This window comes from Perissodus microlepis, chromosome 12 (genome assembly GCF_051167445.1).
Source record: "Perissodus microlepis isolate ML-2025 ecotype Zambia chromosome 12, ASM5116744v1, whole genome shotgun sequence".
NCBI lineage: Eukaryota > Metazoa > Chordata > Actinopteri > Cichliformes > Cichlidae > Perissodus > Perissodus microlepis.
Genome location: NC_140472.1, coordinates 17967488 through 17990025, shown reverse-complemented (window position 1 = coordinate 17990025; position 22538 = coordinate 17967488). Strand labels below are relative to the sequence as shown.

Sequence of the window (22538 nt, the reverse complement as noted above, 5' to 3'; positions counted from 1 at the left end):
TTAATATGAACAAATATTTGGAAGAATCCACCATTTAGCAGACAGCAGTGATTTCTAATTTTCAGCCATTCTTTGTTATTGTAACATTAATGTCATCAGCTCAGTGACACCCATAGATGTGTGACACTTAAGTGCTCTATAGCAGATGTGCTACATTTGTAATGAAACACGCAAAGTCTCTGTGTGCTTTGCATCATGTCTCACACGTTTGGGGTGGGGTGGTGGGGGTGGGGGTTCTCCAGCATAAGAATTACATGCGTCACAGCCCCTCCATCCACTGGCTGCATGTTTTATAGATGAGGATAATGCAACAGAGATGACAGGATTCTGCTGTGAAAGGCACTTTCTGTAGCGCATGTCAAAATGTAAGTGCACATGAAATATAAGCAGCAGGCCAGATCTGAGGTTTATCAGCAGTTATTGCAGTAACTGAAAACAGTCTGGCCTGAAAGCACGAGTATCTGTTACTTGAAACCAAAAATCTCGTAACAGCCAAACTAAGATATATTGCTTGGAATATGACCTCCAAATAACAGGTCACCTGCAGTCTGTCTGCTGCTTTTGCTTCTCAGAATTAACATAATCCTCTCTCCTGTGCTGTCATAGGTGAATTAATCAGTCACATTTTTCAATATAGCTGAAAGCTTGATGACTGCCACTGCAAAGGCTTTTGATAGAAGAGCACAAAGGATGTTGCCATGTAGCGGCCTTGTCCTTGAAGCGATGGATGGGCAGACAGCAGCAGAGTGAGACAGATACAGAGATGGAAAATAGCAGAATCGATGCAGAGGAAAACGTCAGAAAAAAGTGAAACCTGTCCCAGAGGAATGATATCTTGCATTTGCAGGTGCACTGAGTTTAGGCTGTGGAGTTTCCCTTGTTTCAGAGGGGTATATTTAGACATTTCAGTGATTTGAGACTATCAGAGAACAGAAGAGCTGCAAGGCTGTGTTGGAAGGCAGACAACGAAGAACACAGTCGTCAGGGAACAAGTGGATGCACTGAAGGAGGGATGACAGGGTGTGACTGGAACTGGGGGACAAAACAGGGAGTCACCTTGGGAATGACATCCAGAAAAATGGTAGTCCGGAAGTCTAACGGATGAATCAGCTGTAATTCAATTAAGGTTTTAGATAGTGTTTCCTTACATTAGACTTCTGTGTGTTTGAGTATGTGTGCATGCATGTTTATGCATGTAACTGAGGCTGATGCTTTTTTTCAGAACTACACAGCAGTCATGCAGATAATAAAAAATAGCTTTGTAACTGTGGAAATTTACTGACCATAGAGAAGTAGCTCACAGCTTGATCATGGCTCTGCCAAACCCAGAGATTGAACTTTCTAGAAAGCATCTAAACTTGACTCCGTCACAGCACCACCTGCTGGTCAGTCAGCAGAATGCCGGTGTCGTCCCCACATGTGTCCACAGGGGGCAGCAGAGCCCCGCTGCCACTCAGCCTGTAACGTTTTATTTCCTGCGTTGCTCGCTTCTCTTTGACAAACGAGGGAAAGTTCAAACGAAACCACTCCAGCTTTTTCACCAAACACCGATGTGATGTGTGGTTAAAATGTATCAGCCGCCCTCTTTACTCGAGAAGTGGAGTCAGGAGAACAACGAGTTGGTAAATAAGTGTAAGGTGGGTAAGGCCGGCTAGCAGGTCTACATTTAATCACAGCTCTGCGATTAATTAGCAATACTAACATCAAATAAAACTGTAACTGCGAATAGATTTGATGACTAAAAATCTCATAGTTTAATTCATGTGCTAAAATGTAAAACAGAGCCAGTTTTTCTCCTGACAGACTGAAGTCCTTCTGTGCTGTCTTTTTCTTTAATGATTGTATATTAGCCTCCCTACCGTAACATAATACAGAAATAGAAGAGGTTTGCGTATGTATTAAGGTGTTATACAATTATGTAAAATACTCTACCTGGAGAACAAGTCATGAAGTCTTCTTTATGATATTGTTTTGGATTATTATTGGAGATGTAGAACAGCGTTAAGTTACACAAAGCCACTTATACCAAACATAAGAAAGGAGTAGGGGGTATCCCTCATGATGGTAGTTTGTAATGTGAAGTGCGCTCAAAAATACTCTCATGAAGGTATCTGACATAAATTTATCCAACACTGTGGTACATCCTGATCATGGTGTCATTTTGCTTTCACTTGATTGTTTCAGCAGCAGGAGGCAGGTGGAGGTGCTGTGAGCCGAGACCACAGCCAGTCCAGCCTGAGGTGGTGTTCCTCTGAATTTCACAAACTTTTGAGGAAAATCCAAGGTACTATGTGATATATTTGTCACATTTTATTTTTCAAATCATCACAAATGTTAATATTAGACGCAGATAATTTGAGTAAATACAAAAAGCATTTTTTAAATGTAAATGATTAGTTCATTTATCAAGAGCTATTCATTAAAAAAAAAAGCTATCCAAACCTACCCACCTCGGAAAGCTGAGGTCAGGTTCACTAGCCACACCCAGGTCTGATTACTGCCAGACCAGCTGAATCAAGAAATCTCTTAAATTAAAACGGTCTGACAAAGTGAAAAGTTCTCAAAAAGCAACACATTATGCCACGACCCAAAGAACCACCCGAGAAACAAATTCACTGACATCCTTCAGTCCGGAAAGGGCTACAAAGCAATTTCCTACGGCTTTAGGATTCCAGTGAACCACAGTAAGAGCCATCATACACAAATGGAGAAAAACTTGGAACAGTGGGGAAACTTCTCAGGAGTGACCAGGAGGCCAAAATTACTCCAAGAGTGCAGCGACGCCTCATCCAGGAGGTCAGAAAATACCCCAGAACAACATTAAAGAACTGCAGACTTCATATGTCTCAGTTAAGGTCAGAGTTGATGATTCAATAATAAGAAAGAGAATGGGCAACAATGGGATCCATAGGAGAGTTCAAGGACAAAACCACTGCTCAAACACAAAGACTTCTCGATCCCCAAGACAGGAGAATATTTTGTAGGCTGATGAAATGAAAGGTTGAACTTTTTGAAGGTTTAATAAAAAAAAATAATTCTGATTTACTCAGTTTATCTTTGTCTAATATTGAAATTAGTTTAATGATCTGAAGCATGCAAGTGTGACAAATATATATTTAAAAAAGGAAATCATGACGCCGTATAATTTAACTTAATGCAGTTTTTTTTACGCGTCTCTCCTCTGCAGGTATCCCTCCTCATGTAGATCACTCGCAGCTGGAGTTGGCAGTGGTGTACAATACGTGTGTATGCTTTACTGCTCAGTCTCAATTTTCAGAAGCTGAGCTGCTCCTCAAAGAAGCCACTGAGCGAGGTAGGCCTCTGTGTGAAAAAATTGCCATATATGATATGATTCAGGAACTAATGCCACAAATCCAAATTTTTGTAAGTTCAGAGATTCTCAAGTGTGAATTTTACAGCCTGCCCTTGTTCTTTACAGTGTTACAGGTGACAGGAAATAACGCTGATACTTCTGATCCGCTTGTGCTGTGGAGAGCAGGGCTTAAATCAGCGGGAAACACAGCTTTGCATCCTCATGTTTTGTACCTCCTCTGTCTGCAGTGGGCACTATGGCTGGCCAAATGCCAGCTAGAAAATATAGGGGAATTACAGGTAAGATGATTTTTAGGTTATGTCCACGGCTTTCTACTTTCTTTTTAGTTTTAAACAAACTATAGGATCTATGCATTGATTAGCCACATGAGATGCCTGTTTAACTGCTTTATATGGGAAAAATCACTGTGCTGATTTTGACTCAAATTTCATGGCTGTTCTTTGTTACCTTGTAGAAATTACCGGTAAGTCACCTGACACAGAGTTGGTAAAAACTATTTTCCCACAGTTATTTGTTGGATTCATGCTGTCCCAGTGTTTTCTGTCACTGCATGTAATACAAACTACATTAATGGTACTCCACAGTGTATAAGCATTTAAAGACCTGTGTGCAGTCCCCATCTGTCAAGTGGAGATGGAAGGTTGATCTTGGATTTGTTTTTGTTCTTGTTTAAAATGATTCAGTTATTGTATTCTTTCATGTCATGCAGGAGCAGATGTCTTCTCTTTGTGAGATAGTATGTGATGGAGTTGGGGATGGCAGTCCAAGCGAGGCAAAAGGAAGGTTGTCAAAGAGTCCTCTGTTGGTGATGGAACCGAAAAGGCTTACCGAATTATTACAGATCTGCACTTCTATTGCTCAAGGTTGGCTACATTCATGCTTTTTAGCAATGTATTTTTGAGGCTCAGTTATAGTTGTTTCTGCTCATGCTACCATATTTAATAAGGCATAAGTCATAGTGTAGATTTCTGCTCTCTGCCTTGCAAATTAACATTTCACCTTGGTGATCCCTTGTTAGCAAACTATTATTACATGCTTCCAAAATGAGTATTTGTGACATGTTTAAAGGTTTGTGTGTTGCTAATGTGTCTTTTTACACTAGCGACAGCTATGAACACTGATGATGGTGAAATATGACTGTGATGTATTCATAGACTTCCTCTGTGTGACTCCACATGTTTAAAAAAGGTGCAGAAAAGCTGAATGAGGGTCGGAGTTCAGAAGCATTGTCTGATCTACAGGCGGCTTCTGCCCTGCCAGCTACCAGGGCTCTAGTGGCATATACACACCTTCTTTCAGGCTCCTGCCTCGCTCATATGGTATACACATGCACTGTAATCATATAAACAAAAGAGCAGCCTTTAAGCAGTTGTCTTAAGTTAGTGTTTGTCTTTCCGATTGTCTCTAGAACCGCCCACAGATGGCACTGCAGTGTTACAAGAGGGCACTCGAGACAGACTCCCGTTGTGTGTGTGCTCTGTACCGAAGCATGCTCATCTATAGACAGCTGGGAAACACACAGGCTGAGATACAGGCTCTTCGCCTACTGCACTCAGTGAGTGATGCACATACACTCTCCATATACAGCCCATACATGCAGACGAGAGAAAGAATGCCGGTAATCCCTGCATGTACATATATTTTTAAGTTAGAAGCCTCACAGATGAAGATAAAGAAGTTTATTTTGATCACTGACATATTTTCAGTTAAATTCAGGCCTGCATCAAACATCAGACCTATCTTTTCCCACAGACTTTGATGTTGCCCCCTGCTACAGAGCCCGTTCTGGGAGGTATCCATCCCCTCTCTCCGTCCTTACTCCTCAGTAGCCAATCACTAAGCAGGCTTCTTTCAGTCCCGTCTGCCCTAAGTGTCCTTTACAGCCTTGCCCTCAAGTGTGTGCTCAGTGGCAGGTAAGAAGAGCAGCAGGGATGCTAGCTGACCTCTACTCCAAAACAGAAAATGCCAATAGAGAGGAGGAGAAAAGTATACTTGTATTAACAGTGGAGTGTTGGTGATGTTTCTGCAGGGTTACTGAGGGTGTTGAACATTATCTGGATCTGCTGGCTGCTCTTCACTCAGAGGATCAACATGCAGTAAGAGTGAAAATAATAACAAACAAAATCACAATTCAATTCTCCTTAATGGGTTCAATGACATGTATTTGTTTGCCTCAGGTTGATGCTGAGGTTTCTGTCCTCCCCAGGATGCCGGAGCTTTACCTGGAGGCTGGCACTGCCTTGCTCTTTACCCGGCGTCCTGCAGATTGTATGGCGCTCTGCAATGAAGTCATCAGCACGACACTGGAGCTGGTACCAGAGAAAGTGGTGTTGGAAGAGCCAGAGGAAGGAATTGGAGGAGACGCGAGGGGTCTGAGTGTGGAGGGTGAAGATAAGGTGGCGATGCTCCTCTGGGCTGCAGCTGCCTACCTCCTCCAGGGTCACTGCCACGCTCACTTGAAGGACTGGAAACAAGCTGTGACTCATTACACGAGGTGTGAGAGATGAAAGTAATTTTATTTGTTTCTGTGTAATTTGGTTATTACAGTTTTTTCTGATTGCTTAAGCACATTTTTTGTAACTATTGGCTATTTTTGCAAAACTCTACACACAAATAAGAAAACCTGTCACCCAATTATCAAAACATTGTAGTTCTCTTGCAAAAGCGAACACAGCTAGATTAACTCTTCACACCTTCGTAAAAATGGTGTTTACATATCAAACAGTACACACAAGCCATCATCTACTAAGCACACAATGCGCCAACTGCACACTGATGGTATGAATACAAAACACATCTGGCTTTTGCTTTCTCTGTGTACAGATGTCAATTTGAGGTCACACTTTTGTCATAGTGTCATGTAAACATACAAGGATCCAAACTTCAAGTATTGGTGTTTATTCACACTCATCAAAACCAAGACAAAGTCAGAACACAAAATAGGAATTTCACAAAAAAAGGAAAAAAAAAGACAATCAGCCTACATCATGTCGTCTTTCTGGGTCCGGCCACAAAATTTCGTCCACATCGCATGCGATATCCTCCAGTCCAAGGCACCGGGGAAAATATCTCCTTGAATGCCGTATCCAGGCCTGACATGATGCCTGGTCAATATCTCCACATGCCTCCTCCATTGCCTGTAAAAGGGCTACCTGTTGATGAGGATGACGGTCGTACACTTTCCAGCGCCAGGCAGAGAAGAACTCCTCGATGGGATTTAAGAATGGAGAGTATGGAGGGAGGTTGAGTGCCATGAAGGATGGGTGGTCTGTAAACCAGTTGCGGACCAAAGCAGCCCTATGGAAACTAACATTGTCCCATATGATGACATATCGGGTCTGCTCTGGTCTCTGAACAGTAAGCATGTCATGCAAGGTGTCCAGGAATGCAATAATGTGTGCAGTGTTGTATGGGCCTATGGTTGCATGATGGTGAACAACACCATTTTGGCTAATAGCTGCACACATGGTTATGTTACCACCACGTTGTCCTGGGACATTGATGATGGCACGGTGTCCAATAATGTTCCTGCCACGTCTCCTGGTTTTACTGAGGTTAAAACAGGCCTCATCTACAAAAAGTAGCTCATGTCCCATTGCATCTGCTTCTAGTTCCATCACTCTCTGGACAAGACAAAACAAATGCAACACATCAGGCCCATGCACAGCACTACAGTATGCACTTCCAAATTCAGAACCAATGACACTAGCTTACCTGCACATAGTCATATCGCAGTTACTTTACACGTTCTGTGTTTCTCTCGAAAGGAACTCTGTAAATTTTCTTCATTCTTATTCTGTGGCGCGCAAGTACACGACTTAGTGCAGAAATGCTTGCACTGTGTATATTTTGAAAGATGGTGTCATTATCAATTATGCGCTGCTGTATTTCGCGCAGTCTTATTGCATTATTGGCAATCACCATGTTCACTATATGGGTCTCTTGCTCTGGAGTGAACATTCTGCCTCTGCCCCCAACATCTGGACGTCTAGCAATTCTGTAAAGTAACAATTTCAGTAGTTTTGCATGAATGGTACTGTTGTGTTTCTCATTAGAGTATGGCAGTGCTACAAAGTACTTACCGATTCTCATTTCGAAATGTCCTAATGATGCTTGCCACAGTGTAGCGGCTCAGTTTAGGCTGAACCCGTTGGCCAGCTTCCCTCAGGGTCATCCCATGGTTGATGACATGGTCCACTATTGTAGCTCTGATGTCATCAGTTATTCTGTTTCTTACTCTTCTTACCCTTCCTCTTTCCCCTCCTCGTCCTCTTCTTGCTCCTCCTTGTCCTCTTCCTCTAACTTCCTCTAACCCTCTTGCTTCTTCACCTCCACGTCCTCTTCCTCCAACTTCTTCACCTCCACGTCCTCTCCCTCGGCCTCCTCTGATTCTCACTCTTCTCACTCTTACTGCTCCTTCCATTGTACTCCACATAGACAGCTTACCTGTGGCCTGTTTATAGTGCTTAGGCTGATTGCAAAGTGGACTAATTATCTAAAACAGTTTTCACATGTGAAAGTGTGCCAGACAGTTGGCAAAATAGTGTTAATGATAGCCATACATGTGTATAATTTTGCTAGGAGTGTGTTGGAAATTTGGTAATTGAGTGTAAGCAGTGAGTTGTGTTTAAAGTTCTGCAAAAAGAGTGTTGTGCAGTGAATTGTGCCTACAGTTTTGCAAAGTGTGTGTTACAAAATTGCAAACTGAGTGCAAAGCAGTGTTTGTGCTTTTAGTTTTGCAAACTCAGTGAGTGGTTTTGCTATAAGTATTAATAGTTTTAGGAATTGTGCTATAAGAATCACAGTTAGGGTTAAAGCCATCAGAAAAAACTGTAAAACAAAACACTGCATTCTGTATTACAGGTGCATCAACCTGCTGGTGAAGGTGCACTTAAAAAACAGAGGTGAGTACCTTAATGAGTTTATAAATACTTGGGAGATTTTTCTGTCTTTCTGTTATTTTCTGTATTTTATGGTCGATTACAGATTTCCAACCACAGATCCCTGCTGCAGATGAGAATGTTAAGCATGGGAAAGATCTCTGCGCCCTGCAAAGAATGAAGGGGCTTTCACTAGCATGGAGGGGTATCAGCTTCACCCAGATGGACCAGCTGAGAGAGGCGCTGAGGGACCTCCAGCTCAGCCTGCAGGCCTTCCCAGGTATACACGCCACAGCTGTAACTTAATCCTGTGAATAGCAGAAGTTGAAGCTATTTCTGACATTTGATATATCAGCAGTACTCTGTCATTGTAGCTAGCTGGTCATACAAAGAGAAAATAATATAAGTCATAGACTCCTAATCTTATACATCAGTGTATATAATACTTTTTTTCTTATATGTAACATTTATCACATTGTTCTTCACTATTGGCCCACACTCAGTGACAAATAGGGGACACAAGACAGGTTGTATTGCTTATCATTGTTTTATTTACCATAAAGAAAACTAATAAACATGAGGTATGAGGAGTCAGAAGTATCAGTCATTACATGGATGCACGGATGAGCATTACATGTATGTGCTGATGTTGGCATCGGTGTGAAAGAGGAAACAAACAAAATCTGGAGGTGTCATTCCTAGGAGCTCAGGCCTGCTTAAACCATGTGGAATATGCTACACAGGTGTAAACCAATTATCCCAATGACCCTCTCCACTACTGTCCTCTGCAGGAGGAAACCCTGCAGAGACAAAAAGGGGAGGGGCCATAACGCTGTAGACCACAGGATTGTATTGAGTGTGGATTTGATTTACATGGTATTGTGCTATAACACGTCGTTGTGCTGTATGTGTTGTCTCAGATTATACAGGAGCTGGGCTGTGGTGCGGTGAGGTGCTATGGAGGCTTGGCAGGAAGCACGAGGCAGCAGCTTGCTGGGAAAAGACCTGGAGCCTCACGACTCAGACCTCAGTGGAGTAAGGCTTTCATTCTTGTATTGTTAAATGCCGTCACTACATTTGAAGTTTATAATGTTAACTGCTGTACGTCATACTGTAGAAGATATTTGATCCTATGGTGACTGGAACTCCGGGACACAGTTGGGGAGCATGATAAGGTCAAGGTTAGAGGTCAAGTTTTCTGAATATCTTGTGTACACAACAGCTCGAAAAGGATGTCACCTAGGTTTTTTTTTTCTTTCTTAAAACTAGGTCATTGATGTTTTTATCCAGGAAGGATGTCATACTGGCCTCTCATACTGATATCTTAGCTGCATCTACTGACAGGCACTGACACCTTGGAATTTGGCAAGTTTTATACAATTCATGCATTTTTTTTTATTTTGCAGGTTTCTCAATACCACAGTATAATATGTGGCTATACCAGTGCCACTGTTTCAGTCTTTTGATAAAGTCACATTCAAAGCTTTTCCTCAATTTGCATTCAGTGAATTTTCATAATGTTAATAACCCTTCTGCTGTCAGATTGCTGTAACCACATAGATTTCCAGGCTAGGGCACAACTCGATAGCAGAATCATTTCAGCATTAATTTCAATAGATGTGGACATCTTTTAACTCCTATTCACAGCAATATTTATAAAGCATTAGATGTGCTTTATATATCCCATAAGTTGGGAAATTCTTGAGTTACAACAGCCTTCAGTATTTCAAGAAAATCTGAATAATGCATTAAGGTAGAAATGATAGAAAGTTAAATAAAGATAAAGAGAAAAAAAGAAACTCGATAGGTAAAAATATAACTGAAAGAAATTTAAATATTTAAATACAGTACAAATGTAAAATGCTTATTATAACAATAATAATAATAATACAACATCACACAATTGCACCACACAATAATAAAATGGCTCAAAATCAATAAAATAAAATGAACCAGTAATGGTGTAAATGAGGTAAGTACATCATATGTCAGACAGTGTAAAATATGGTGGACGGTTAGATCAGCTAGTCAGATGTATTGTGATCTGGAGATACTGGATGAGCTTTAAAGATTTCCTTTATCTGTGTTTATGGCGAGGACCTAAATTAGCCTGTTTGGAGAAGGTTTTCAGCTGCATGTCCTGTAAATTCTGCAGGGGTGGTCAGGATTATCCGTGGTGGATCACAGTTTGTTCAATAACCTTCTCTACAGCACAGTTTCAGATGTGTCCAAAATACTGCTGTGCCATTTTTTTTTTTGTTGCTAGTATACACAAAAAATGTTACCAGGTAATATAAGGTCAAATGTGTATTAAAGAGTTAGCCTTAACATTGCCATCGCTAGTCCTCTGTGGTTCAGTCAATTTCTCTCGCTATGTGCAAATGTTTTCCGGCTGTTTGTATATTCCTTCCATTCTCATGAAAGCAATTTCTCTCAAATGCCTTGAGGAGATTTCTTCAATTTAGACACAAACGTTTAGTTGGGGTCAAGGATGAGCTAAATAAATCAGGAATTTGTGCTGTAGCTACACAGTGCAGTTTCTCAATAAATTGCACAGGGATTGACACTCCTTCAGGTGTTGGTCTGTAGCTTATTGCTAAAAAAAAGTTGGAGACAAATAAAGTGGCTTAGAAAGCTTAAAGATGAATTAAAATTAAGTGATTACATCTTATGGCTTAATAGAGCATGAATGAAACAGCAACTTCATTGTTGTTGGTTGACAGTCAGTCACAAGGTGACAATTTGTTTGTTCTCGCTCTTGTTGTTTTTTGTTGGAAATTGCATGTAAACAAGAACAAGCACTCAAAAGGGATTTGAGATCATTTCTAATTACACACACAAAGTGGAGTTTGATTTAGCTGGATTGTCTAGCAGGAGTTTAACATACTTGGCCCGACCAGGATGTTATTCCAGTGGTTATCAGAGGTCAGCACTGTCACCTCACAAAATACAAGCTGACAGTTTGCAGGTTCTCTCTCTGGGTATTCTGGCTTCCTCCCACAGACACACATGTTATGTTAATTTGTGATGAAACTACGTGGAAGGTTGTCTGACCTGACCAGGGTCTTCCCTGCCTCTTTCCCTAGGATTGATAGTTTAATCACTTCTCTATATGCAGATACATTAGCTATGCAATGATGACTCTAATCTTTGTCTGTGTTGCAGAAAACTGCCTTTGTACCTACAGGATCCTCAGTCTGGCCCTTTGTTGGACTCTGTGGAGTTGCGCCTTAGAATACAGGAACTTGGCCTTACCTAATCAGACTGGAGACAAAAGAAGAATTACTTGTGACTTAATGAGCTGGATCGATTTTGCTATGGGTTTCATTTCACACGCCATACAAACATGGACCTACAGGGACAATAAAATAAAGCTTACTGTAAGCATTTGAAACTAAGGATGGGCACAGGGTATGTGTATTGTATGCATGAAATGATGGAAGATTAGGGGATACATTGTTTGGAGTTGCTGAACTGGCTTTAAGAAAGAAAAGTCTGGTGAGGTGATATAGCCAATAAAGTTCTCTCTACATTAGCAAACCTTTAATATGCTGTACATGCACTGTCAGCTGAATTTTCAAAAACGGTTAAGCAAAAAAAACAAAAAACAATGAGCTACACTGCAGTCCCCCCTCCACACACCATACAGGGAAAAGTATCTGTCATGCCAGTTCCTCCAGTATAATACTCAGCTTAGTTACCATACCACACTCTAGCTGACAACTGTTCCATCAGCATCTCCATTAAGATAAACTGGACATTGATCATTACATGATGGACTGCCTTGATAAATGATGTATACCATATATCAGACTGTGTGATGGCTGGTGTTAAAAAAGTTTGGAATGAGGTGTTGTGGATGGGTTAGCCGACAATCCATTAAGGGAACATAATTTACTTAGGATGTCTTTGATCAAATTTCAAGCTACAAAAATGTATTGCTATCTAACGTCTTGTCTCATTTTTTTTTTTTAAATTTGAATAAATGAAGTATATCCTGTTGTTTTTCTTGGAAAAAATGCATTATTTACCTTGAAAGTGTGTGTATACATGTGTTATCTGTCTTCCATAAATTTAATCTTACACATTTGCTGTTACCAACAGAAAGAGTCAATTTCATATTTTGGTGATTATTCTATATCAACGCGGTGAACGTTAATTGGGTGGCTGAATTCAGTCGAAGGACCAATAAGAAGAAAAACCTTCGTCCAAAAGACTCAGTAACAACAAACTCCAATTATTTGATTGGTTAATGGGTTTGACAGACAACCGCTAGCCAATCAGAATGAAGGATGCATCCAGTTCATGGTATAAGTGTAAAGAAAGCACGGAAACCGCTGCTCTTTCGCGTGAAATCTCAGAGAAGGTTGAGCAGAGAACCGGTTAAGCTTCTTAAACATTTAGCTAGAATTTATTTATTAATTGTAATCCAGGTTGGACGACCATGGCTTCGGGAGGGGAGTGAGTATAAATATCATAGTGTATTCAGACAATGTTTATTTCGAAAAAAAGACCAACCAACAAATCCCTTTTAATTACCTAATGTAAGTTAAAATACGTTAGTTTATTAAAGTTAGCTGGAATGCTAATACATTGCTAACAGGGTAGCTAATGGGGTCAGTCACTTCATCCTCCGCACTTTTGTCCGTTGGTTAACGTAACAGTGTAGTTCTCACAATTGTACAATTCCCTATGATTGTTGACATTTGTCTAACTGTTGTCATTCAGGCCGTTGTCGTTGACCGGTTAACGGTGCTGAGCGTTAGCCAGCTGTGTGACAAAGCGCAGTCATCGCTGTCGTGTTTGAATGCTAACATTAGCTTAGCAGCACTGGCAAGGCCACAGCCATCCACCATCACACATCATACCGACACAGTGGCCTACCCACCGGTGAATGGCCCGTTTTTAGATTGGTTATCAGATTTTCATTACAGCGAATATAAATGAGCTCAGTAAATGGCATAAACCCATGTTACCTGTTAAAGGCTTTAGTAAAGAAAACGCTAGGCAGCTAAATGGCTATCTTTATAGCTATAGCTGCACAGTACAAACAAGCTAGCAGGCTAACAGTGTTGGACACTCATTCCAAATGCCTCTGTTTAGTTGGATTCTGTTTTCCGTTAGCTGAACAGTAATGAAATAATACATGTAAGCAATATGTACCCAACGATTACGTTGGTAGCTAACGTCTGAAAAGTCACGCTACATTTGTAGCACGAGTGCTTAGGGAGGACCTAGCTAACAAAGTTTTTCTAATTCTTTTGCTGTGTCATCTGGGCTCGCTTACTCGCCAGTGGGTTAGCGCAAAAGCTACGGTTAGCGTGCTAACAACATGAAAGAGAAACCATATAAACTGTCCCGGACTTTTACAGAATCATATTGGCGATATTATACCCATATGTTTTATTTTAATATTTTGAATGTACGAATGATGGCGTGAATTGTCCGTATGTAGCACTGAATCACAATCGGCGAGTTGTGTAAACGACCTGTTTGCACTGAATACCTCAAAGTTGGTCATAAGTGCTTAATTACAAGAGTTAATGTAGAAACATGGGCATGGAATATAAAATGGGGGTTTCTGCCACATCCTGTAAATTACATTTATAATACTTATTTCTGTGGGTCATTATAAAAGTCTACAAACAATACACTGACGTACACAACTTAAGCATTTGCAGTAACAACACAAGGTACCAAAACTTTATTGTACAAGAACTCCCATTTGAGTACTAGACATGCCAGTGTTGTTTTTACAGTGTTGCACAAGCAATTTTTGAAGGAGTTCACATTATTGACTCCTTTATTAAAGTTGACTCCATTATTAAAGTTTCTTTCAAAACAGGGTAGAAAAAAGTGCTTTGCATTTCCCCAAAGACAAAGCCAGAAACTGTTACAAGTTTCACAGTGTGCACAGCAATTTTTGAGCCAGTTTCGTCAACTTTATTAATGATGTTACTACACTTAAAATTGACTTGTTCTATGACATGGTAATGATAACATTTGACTGTTTTTATTTACAAGTAGGTTTCCTTTTCTATTTATTGTAATGTATATAATATGCGCGGGCTTGGAAAAAAAAATTGCCAGGCAGAGCGTCGTTAACATTTCAATTGATTATCTCAGAAAAAAATCAAGATTTTGAGATGGTAACCTCAAATTTTGACTTGGTCAGCACTTTTTTTCCTTCAGTGGTGGAAACTACACATGAGACCTTAAAGGTACTGAAATATTGTGTTTGACTTTTTTTATTTTGCGTTCCTCATAGATCCAAAAATGATGATCTTGCAACTGCAATTCTGAAACAGAAGAACAGACCCAACAGACTGATTGTTGATGAATCCATCAATGAAGACAACAGCGTGGTCTCCCTCTCTCAGGTAAATAGTTGGAATGGTTTATGGCTTTATTAACAAGTTCAAGACTTTGATTTGTCATGAAAGGTAGTAACACTGATATTCACAAAATAATGGTTTAATGTGTTTAAAGACCAAAATGGATGAGCTGCAGCTCTTCCGTGGAGACACAGTGCTGATGAAAGGAAAGAAGAGGCGCGAGACTGTGTGTATTGTGCTGTCTGATGACACCTGTTCTGACGAAAAAGTTCGCATGAACAGGGTGGTCCGCAACAATCTGAGGGTCCGCCTGGGTGACGTCATCAGGTATGTAAAAGCACACAACTTTATAAAAAAATGTAACGACTTTTGAAAAATTTGTGTTTTTAAGGCTATTATCTCCCTCAGCATTCAGCCATGTCCTGATGTGAAGTACGGAAAGAGGATTCATGTTCTTCCAATAGATGACACAGTAGAAGGAATTACTGGCAACCTGTTTGAGGTCTACCTGAAGCCATATTTCTTGGAGGCTTACAGGCCAATCCGCAAAGGTGAGTACCAGTTTCTTTTGTCAGACCAGAGGTTTTATTTGCATATTTTTCAGGGTACACCAGCTTACCACTCTATTGAAACTGTATGTTTTCAACTTTTACCTTGTCAAGGTGACATTTTCCTGGTCAGAGGAGGAATGCGTGCTGTGGAGTTCAAGGTGGTAGAGACTGACCCATCCCCTTACTGCATCGTTGCTCCTGATACTGTCATTCACTGTGAGGGAGAGCCAATTCGGAGAGAGGTAGGTAGCAGCAACTGTGTGTGGTTTAACTTGTACCGAAAAGAAAAGAAATGGAAAAAATCAACTGCACAAAAATGTGAACAGCTTGTGTTTGAACATGCAGGATGAGGAAGAGTCCCTGAATGAAGTGGGCTACGATGACATTGGAGGAGTAAGGAAGCAGTTGGCTCAGATCAAAGAGATGGTGGAACTGCCACTCAGGCACCCAGCCCTGTTTAAGGCCATAGGAGTCAAGGTGAGACTGCTGGGGCTATTTCTTTCTTTATTTTTTAAATTAACTTAAAAAAATGTAAATTGAAAATCCGGTTTAGCTTTCTTCTAGAATTGTAAAGTAAGAATTTTAACTGTATTTTTGAAAAGAATGAGTCCAATTTTCCCACTCAGCTAAACAATTTATACAGCCTAGAGATCCTAATCTGTTCCAGTAAAAGTATACCTGTGCAGGAATGACCTGTGGAAAATACCTACTGGTAATGACACGGACTTTTAGAGTATTCTTCATCTGTGTGTATGTGTGTTGTTGTGGGGTTTTTTTTGTTTTTTGTTTTTTCTGTTTGTTTGTTTCATTTTTTGTTCTTTTTTTTGGGCTGTTGTGCTATGCTTATCATATCTGGTATGCATTTCTAGTATTTCATCAAAGTATAGTAAGAGTGCTTTCTATATTTTGTTTGAGTTTCAGTTAGTTTCATGTAATGGTTGACAAGAGGTTCAAAGTTCAAAGAGATTCAGTCTGCCGCCTTTATATCCGTCATAAAATACTTTCATTTTAAGAAAAAAAAAAATCTTGTCTTAAATTTGATTTCATTCCTCACCCCCCTTATTTACAGCCACCACGTGGAATTCTGCTTTACGGACCCCCTGGAACTGGAAAAACTTTGATTGCCAGAGCTGTGGCCAATGAAACGGGAGCTTTCTTCTTTCTGATTAATGGTGTGAACGTTAATTTATTTCTTCTATACCTACGTAATCCTAGTTAGGACTGTTTGATGCTGGAATGGATTTAGATAGGGTTTGCTGTTTTTGTTTTTTAATGTCTGTGATTGATTTAAATGAGTATTTATGAGAATCCTATCAGTAGCTGATACTATGGGTGAGATTGCTTTTCAAACTGTTTGCCTGTGTCTTAGGCCCTGAGATCATGAGTAAGCTGGCTGGAGAAAGTGAGAGTAACCTGAGAAAGGCCTTTGAGGAAGCTGAAAAGAATGCTCCTGCCATCATCTTTATCGATGAGCTTGATGCAATTGCTCCAAAGAGAGAAAAGGTAAGCAAGATCATGGAACTGAATAGGTGGCTAAATACATACACACAGTCAGTTTTATTATGTGACTCTTGTGAAATAAATGCAAAAGTTTATGGACCTTGGAAATGAAAACAAAATGTTTAGCAATTATTTATGTATTTATTGAAGTTTCTTTTTTTACTGTGTTAAAAATCTAGCAGCTGCGACTTGAACCAAAACTCTGTCGTATTGATTACTGCCTGATTAGGTACTCTAATTCAGTCAGCACTCTAATTTCTACATGGGATTTAAAATGTCCTCTGTTTTTTTTTTGTTTTTTTTTTTGTTTTTGTTTTTTTTTTTTTTTATAGACTCATGGAGAGGTGGAGAGGCGCATTGTTTCTCAGCTTCTGACTCTTATGGATGGCCTGAAACAGAGAGCTCATGTCATTGTCATGGCTGCCACCAACAGACCCAACAGCATTGATCCGGCTCTCAGGAGATTTGGTAAACTGTATTTAAAGCATGTCTTTAATTTACTTTATGGGCCAAAACCTAAAGAAACATCCACTTTGTGTGTGTCTGTTTCTCATAAAATGTTAAGTCAGCAACACACCAGCAATTTAATTTATAACATCTCACCATTTCACTACAAATTTGTGGCTTAAATTTAAGACTTTAATCATTTATTTATGTATTTATTTTTGCATAATATTCAGCAGTGTCAGAATATGTTCGTTACAGCTTCTCTTCAGGCAAATTCAAATATAATTTTTCAAGTTAAATCATTACTTGAACCGATTCGTGCACATGAAGTTGTTAGATTTTTAGATAACATGAAGAGTTCTGTTTGAATGCCTCCTAAAACCATGTCGTTGCAGTTTTAAAACTGCTGGTGTGTTGATTTTGTGGGGTCTGCAGTTTAATTGTGGGTCACTTTCTCACAACTCTGCACTTCAGTTTGTCAAAGCTGTCAGAAACATCCTAACAAAGGCTTTTCAAAGAGTTAGACATGGATGTTTTCTGAACATTCAAATATGAATGCTGTTAAATGGAATGATTTATGCTGGTCTTCATACTAAAATACTTCTGTAACATCAGCAGATAGTGTTGTACTTCTCTGTTAGCGAGGCGCTAAACATGGGGTGTAAATGTTTTATTTTATTTTATTTTTTTTAATAATGTTCAGTGAACTATGATGGGGGGATGCATCAGCTGCAATATGTGCTCAACAGGAAGTTAAGATGGGTTGTTACTGTGCAAACACATCAGTCATGAATTCCCACACCATGTTTCCACATTCCTGAAACATGGTGTATGCACCAATGCAAAAAAACAATTTTTCTTGTTTGTATTTAAATAAACAGCTAGTTTTACTTTTGAGTTTACTCTTGGACTTTAATAATCTTATTCATGTAACGGTTTCTCATTAAAACTAATACTTGGGTTTAATCTTTGTCACTTTCAGGGCGTTTTGACAGGGAAGTTGACATTGGTATCCCTGATGCTACTGGAAGGTTGGAGATTCTCCAGATTCACACCAAGAACATGAAGCTGGCTGATGATGTTGACTTGGAACAGGTTTGTACACATAACTCCTTTCTTGTAATTGGTGTGGTTTAAAGATACAACACACGGATTCCTTGAACGATGGGTATAGCCATATGGTTATTATTGCCTGAGACTTAGAAGTAAAATTGTACTACATGTTTCAAGTAATTATATGTAACTATTGTTAATCTGCTGTTATACTATCTAATGAAGAGCTACTTTCACATTACTCAGTTCCCAAGCTAACCTTAGTGACTGTACTTGGCCTGGCATTCAGTGTATTATAATTGTTCCTTGTGACACAGTCATCCATTATCAAGTAGCTGAGTTGCATAAAGCTACAGATGTAGGTCTTTGTCACATGTAAGGCACATTGCTTGGAAACCTAGGGAAGAATTCCTAAGTGTTGAGCTCTCTGTTTCCAATTTTAGGTAGCCAATGAGACTCACGGGCATGTGGGTGCAGATCTGGCAGCTCTGTGCTCTGAGGCTGCTCTGCAGGCCATTAGGAAGAAGATGGACCTGATTGACCTGGAGGATGAGACCATTGATGCTGAAGTCATGAACTCTCTTGCTGTCACCATGGATGACTTCAAGGTAAGCAATCTGATACTCCTTCGTTAACCGGGGTTACTGTTACATACAGGGTTGCTGTCATGGTAGGGACAGTACTATGTATCTGAGTCTGGAGTTGGATTGATGCAAATTTCATTAGGGGCTATGCCAGGTTCTGTGTTCAAGAAAGTGCATGTCTGATGTCTTCAGCAGTTCCGGCCTAAGATGGTATTCACATAGCCAGTAGTTGCCTTTTGGCGTCAATACTAACACAATCAACTCTGTTATCCAGTGGGCTCTGAGCCAGAGCAACCCATCAGCCCTGAGAGAGACTGTTGTTGAGGTTCCCAACATTACCTGGGAGGATATTGGTGGTCTGGATGATGTCAAGAGGGAGCTGCAGGAGTTGGTGCAGGTATGAGCCTCATTTAGAAATGTCTGAAACAACTGATACGTCGTAAACTGAAGGCTTAGTGTTGTCTCTAACTGTTTTCCCCCTTACTTGTACTTAATTTAGTACCCAGTGGAGCACCCAGACAAGTTCCTCAAGTTTGGCATGACCCCATCCAAGGGTGTGCTATTCTATGGTCCCCCTGGATGTGGTAAGACTCTGTTGGCCAAAGCCATTGCCAACGAGTGCCAGGCAAACTTCATATCTATCAAAGGACCTGAGCTGCTCACTATGTGGTTTGGAGAGTCTGAGGCTAATGTCAGAGAGATCTTCGACAAGGTGAGACTTTGTAGGATGTCTGTCGTTGAATTTGGATATTGTTTGTTAAATCAGAGCTGTCACATTTAACAGTTTGGTGCTGGATAGGACAGATTTCTTTGTATATTTGATCTGTGTGCTCATCTTCTACATGTAGGCTCGTCAAGCAGCCCCATGCGTTCTCTTCTTTGATGAGCTGGACTCCATAGCCAAGGCCCGTGGTGGCAACGTGGGAGATGGCGGTGGAGCCGCAGACCGTGTCATCAACCAGATCCTGACTGAGATGGATGGAATGTCAAGCAAGAAAAACGTCTTTATCATTGGAGCCACAAACAGACCAGACATCATCGACCCTGCCATCCTGAGACCTGGCCGTCTGGATCAGCTCATCTACATCCCCCTGCCTGATGAGAAGAGCAGGGTCAGCATCCTGAAGGCCAACCTCCGCAAGAGTCCCATCAGCAAGGTGACAAAGCTGCTACTTACTCACACAACTGACATACCCACTTAGCTCTTGTGGTTTTTTTTTCTTGGTGTAGTTACTGTAGCATAAAGTAGCATACAAACAGTTGATGCTGAATTCCTGTGAAATGTTGTCATTTTGTTAAAAATGTAAAATTTGCTTCTAATTACTTCAGGATTGTTTATTAGAACAAAGATAGATGTTAAGAAATGGTCTTACAAGCAATTTAGAACATTAATAGAAATGTCCCCTTTGAGGTTTCATCAGGAGTGGCATCTGGTGTAAAAACTGCCAAATGAAACCTCAGCAGAGATGCCCAATATGATGGCCCCCTTGTGACAAGGGGAGCAGCCAAAAGTAGCTAACAAAAAATGTGACTTACTAATTGTAACTGAATAGAAGTTAAAATTTGACATTGTCTCCGTTTGATAGGATGTGGACTTGGACTTCCTGGCTAAGATGACCAACGGCTTCTCTGGAGCTGATCTCACAGAGATCTGCCAGCGGGCGTGTAAACTGGCCATCAGGGAGAGCATTGAAAACGAGATCCGCAGAGAGAGGGAGAGGCAGACCAACCCATCAGCTATGGTCAGCACTTGTTTTATCTCCTTGTTCACTTTTTCATATCAGGATGAGCATTTTCAAACTATTGCAATGCTGCTGCCTCTGGTCTCTCATGTATAAAATGTTGATTTCATAGGAGGTAGAAGAGGATGATCCTGTACCGGAGATCAGGAAGGACCACTTTGAAGAGGCAATGCGATTTGCTCGCCGCTCCGTCAGTGACAATGACATTCGCAAATACGAGATGTTCGCTCAGACACTGCAGCAGAGCCGTGGCTTTGGCAGCTTCAGGTACTTCCATTTCATACTAAATTTTGAAAGTCATGTAGTTTTAAGTTTTGCAGAAAAGAACCATTAATGTGGATGCTATTCCTTCTAAGTTCTCATTGATTGTACTGTAATTAGAGCTGGGCGATAGAACGATATGTATTGCGAAATAACTTTTTCTCGATAGAAAAATGAAACTATTGCGATAGACCTCATCTCTCTCTCTCTTATTAAAAAAATGAATAGCCAATACAAATTAAGTAGCGCAGAGCCGAACCAATCACAGCCGCAGCTTCACGTCACGTAACTTGTTACATACAGCACAAGAGCCAAGCCGCACATGTGTATTTGTTTGGGAAGCAGCCAGCCACCGTGCCGGCCGGGTAATGGAGGAAATGAGTGTGCCGACTAGAGAAAAATCAACCGAGAGCTTGGTTGACCAGGTTACCGAAGAGAACACCGATGACGGTTCCAAAGCCGGAGAGATTGTCGAAAGGAAAGGCCAGAGAAGTTCCGTAGTGTGGAGGTATTTCGGCTATTTGAAGTCTGACCAAAAAACAGAGTAACACGCACTGTAAATTGTGCCGAAAGCATGTTCCCACAAAGTCTGGAAATACAACAAACCTTTTTTATCAACTGAAGCAGTGTCACCCACTAGAGCACGCTCAATCTCTGACTGAAAGCGCTAATTCGTCATCGAAAACAACCAGGGGAATCCCTGTGAAGCAGCAACAGTCAATTAAGTCGGCTTTCTCCAGCGTCTTACCATATGACAAAAAAGCTGAGAGACATAGCAACATAACGAATGCCATAGCTTACTGTCTTGCTAAAGACATGCTACCAATAAACACGGTCGAAAATGAAGGATTCAAGCAGCTAATTAAGGTAATGGATCCTTGTTACCAACTCCCTGGACATAAACATTTCTCTCAGACAGCACTTCCAAAGCAATATTATATAAGTTAGTCAATTTTGTCTCTTCTTCTGTAAAATAAACTACGATTTATTTTTAGAATTAATATTTTGTTTCTAAGTGACAATTTAGTAGTCTGTTTTGTTTGTTCTATTTTGAAACTTAAATGCTTTAGTGGCTCATATCATGATATGAAAAAATCTTATATCGCCCAGCTCTAACTGTAATATGACTATTTTGAGTAGAGTAGATTCTTTAATACACTCAAAAGCTGAAACCAGCTGTGTATTTAAAGGATATCTGGAGAAGTTTCCTCTGAATGTAAGAATAAAGAATAAATAAAAATGTTTCCTTTCAGGTTTCCCTCCAGTGCTGCAGGCGGCAGTGGTCCAAGCCATGGCTCTGGTGGAACTGGCAGCGGTCCAGTGTTCAATGAAGATAATGATGATGACCTGTATGGATAAACATACACTGCCCCACAGTGGTCAGTACTGGGATCACACCTGTACAAATGTCACCAGATTCCACATTTTTAGGACTTTGTGCTTCTTTCATGTGTTCCTTTTTTTTCTTTTGTATGGTTTTTTTCCCCCCTCTTTTTTCTTTTTTTTTTCCCCCTTGGAGAAAGCATGTAGCTGCTTGGTTTGCCCTGGCTTTGATGTGGGTGGGGTAAGGGGATGTTGGAATTGGAAGGTGGAAAAACTGACTGTGGATTTCTTTTTCCTGGGGTGGGGGGTGATGTTTGAGTGGCCTCATTCTCAGTATATCACAACCAACATGAATGACTATAGTGATGGAATTCTATGCTAGAAAGAAAAGAGAAAAAAAACACAAACATATTGCTAATGACTTCCTTTTTTTGTTTTGTTTTTTTAAATAAACAGTAGCATATAATGTATTACAAATTTGTCAAGGTTATGTTGTTGGAAAATAAAATCTCACGAAACAGAACTGTT

The 22538-nt window shown here is 40.3% G+C and overlaps 2 protein-coding genes across 5 annotated transcripts; both read left to right on the top strand.

The window, feature by feature from the left end:
• Positions 1-265: 265 nt before the first annotated feature.
• Positions 266-12216, top strand: fancg (FA complementation group G). 4 transcript variants are annotated; one of them, XM_084945342.1, is made up of 14 exons: positions 266-1637; positions 2185-2284; positions 3188-3313; positions 3440-3612; positions 4044-4197; positions 4523-4653; positions 4743-4889; positions 5087-5247; positions 5364-5430; positions 5512-5828; positions 8198-8238; positions 8321-8494; positions 9135-9249; positions 9332-11372. In XM_084945342.1, exons 1-14 carry the CDS (start codon positions 1569-1571, stop codon positions 9351-9353), a joined length of 1797 nt encoding a protein of 598 aa, XP_084801468.1. In that variant the 5' UTR covers positions 266-1568; the 3' UTR covers positions 9354-11372. The 4 variants fall into 4 exon arrangements, with proteins under 4 accessions (XP_084801468.1, XP_084801465.1, XP_084801467.1 ...); XM_084945341.1 differs by lacking the exon at positions 9332-11372 and adding an exon at positions 11380-12216 and having other exon boundaries at positions 269-1637; positions 2188-2284; XM_084945340.1 differs by lacking the exon at positions 9332-11372 and adding an exon at positions 11380-12216 and having other exon boundaries at positions 269-1637.
• A 320-nt stretch (positions 12217-12536) lies between these two features.
• On the top strand, positions 12537-22533 carry vcp (valosin containing protein). The gene is made up of 17 exons (XM_084945338.1): positions 12537-12675; positions 14483-14594; positions 14704-14876; positions 14958-15100; positions 15212-15342; positions 15446-15577; positions 16170-16272; positions 16470-16603; positions 16933-17068; positions 18030-18142; positions 18544-18708; positions 18959-19081; positions 19184-19396; positions 19533-19841; positions 20271-20426; positions 20539-20693; positions 21941-22533. The coding sequence occupies exons 1-17, from the start codon at positions 12659-12661 to the stop codon at positions 22044-22046; spliced, it is 2421 nt and encodes an 806-aa protein (XP_084801464.1). The 5' UTR covers positions 12537-12658; the 3' UTR covers positions 22047-22533.
• The last annotated feature ends 5 nt before the right edge of the window (positions 22534-22538 follow it).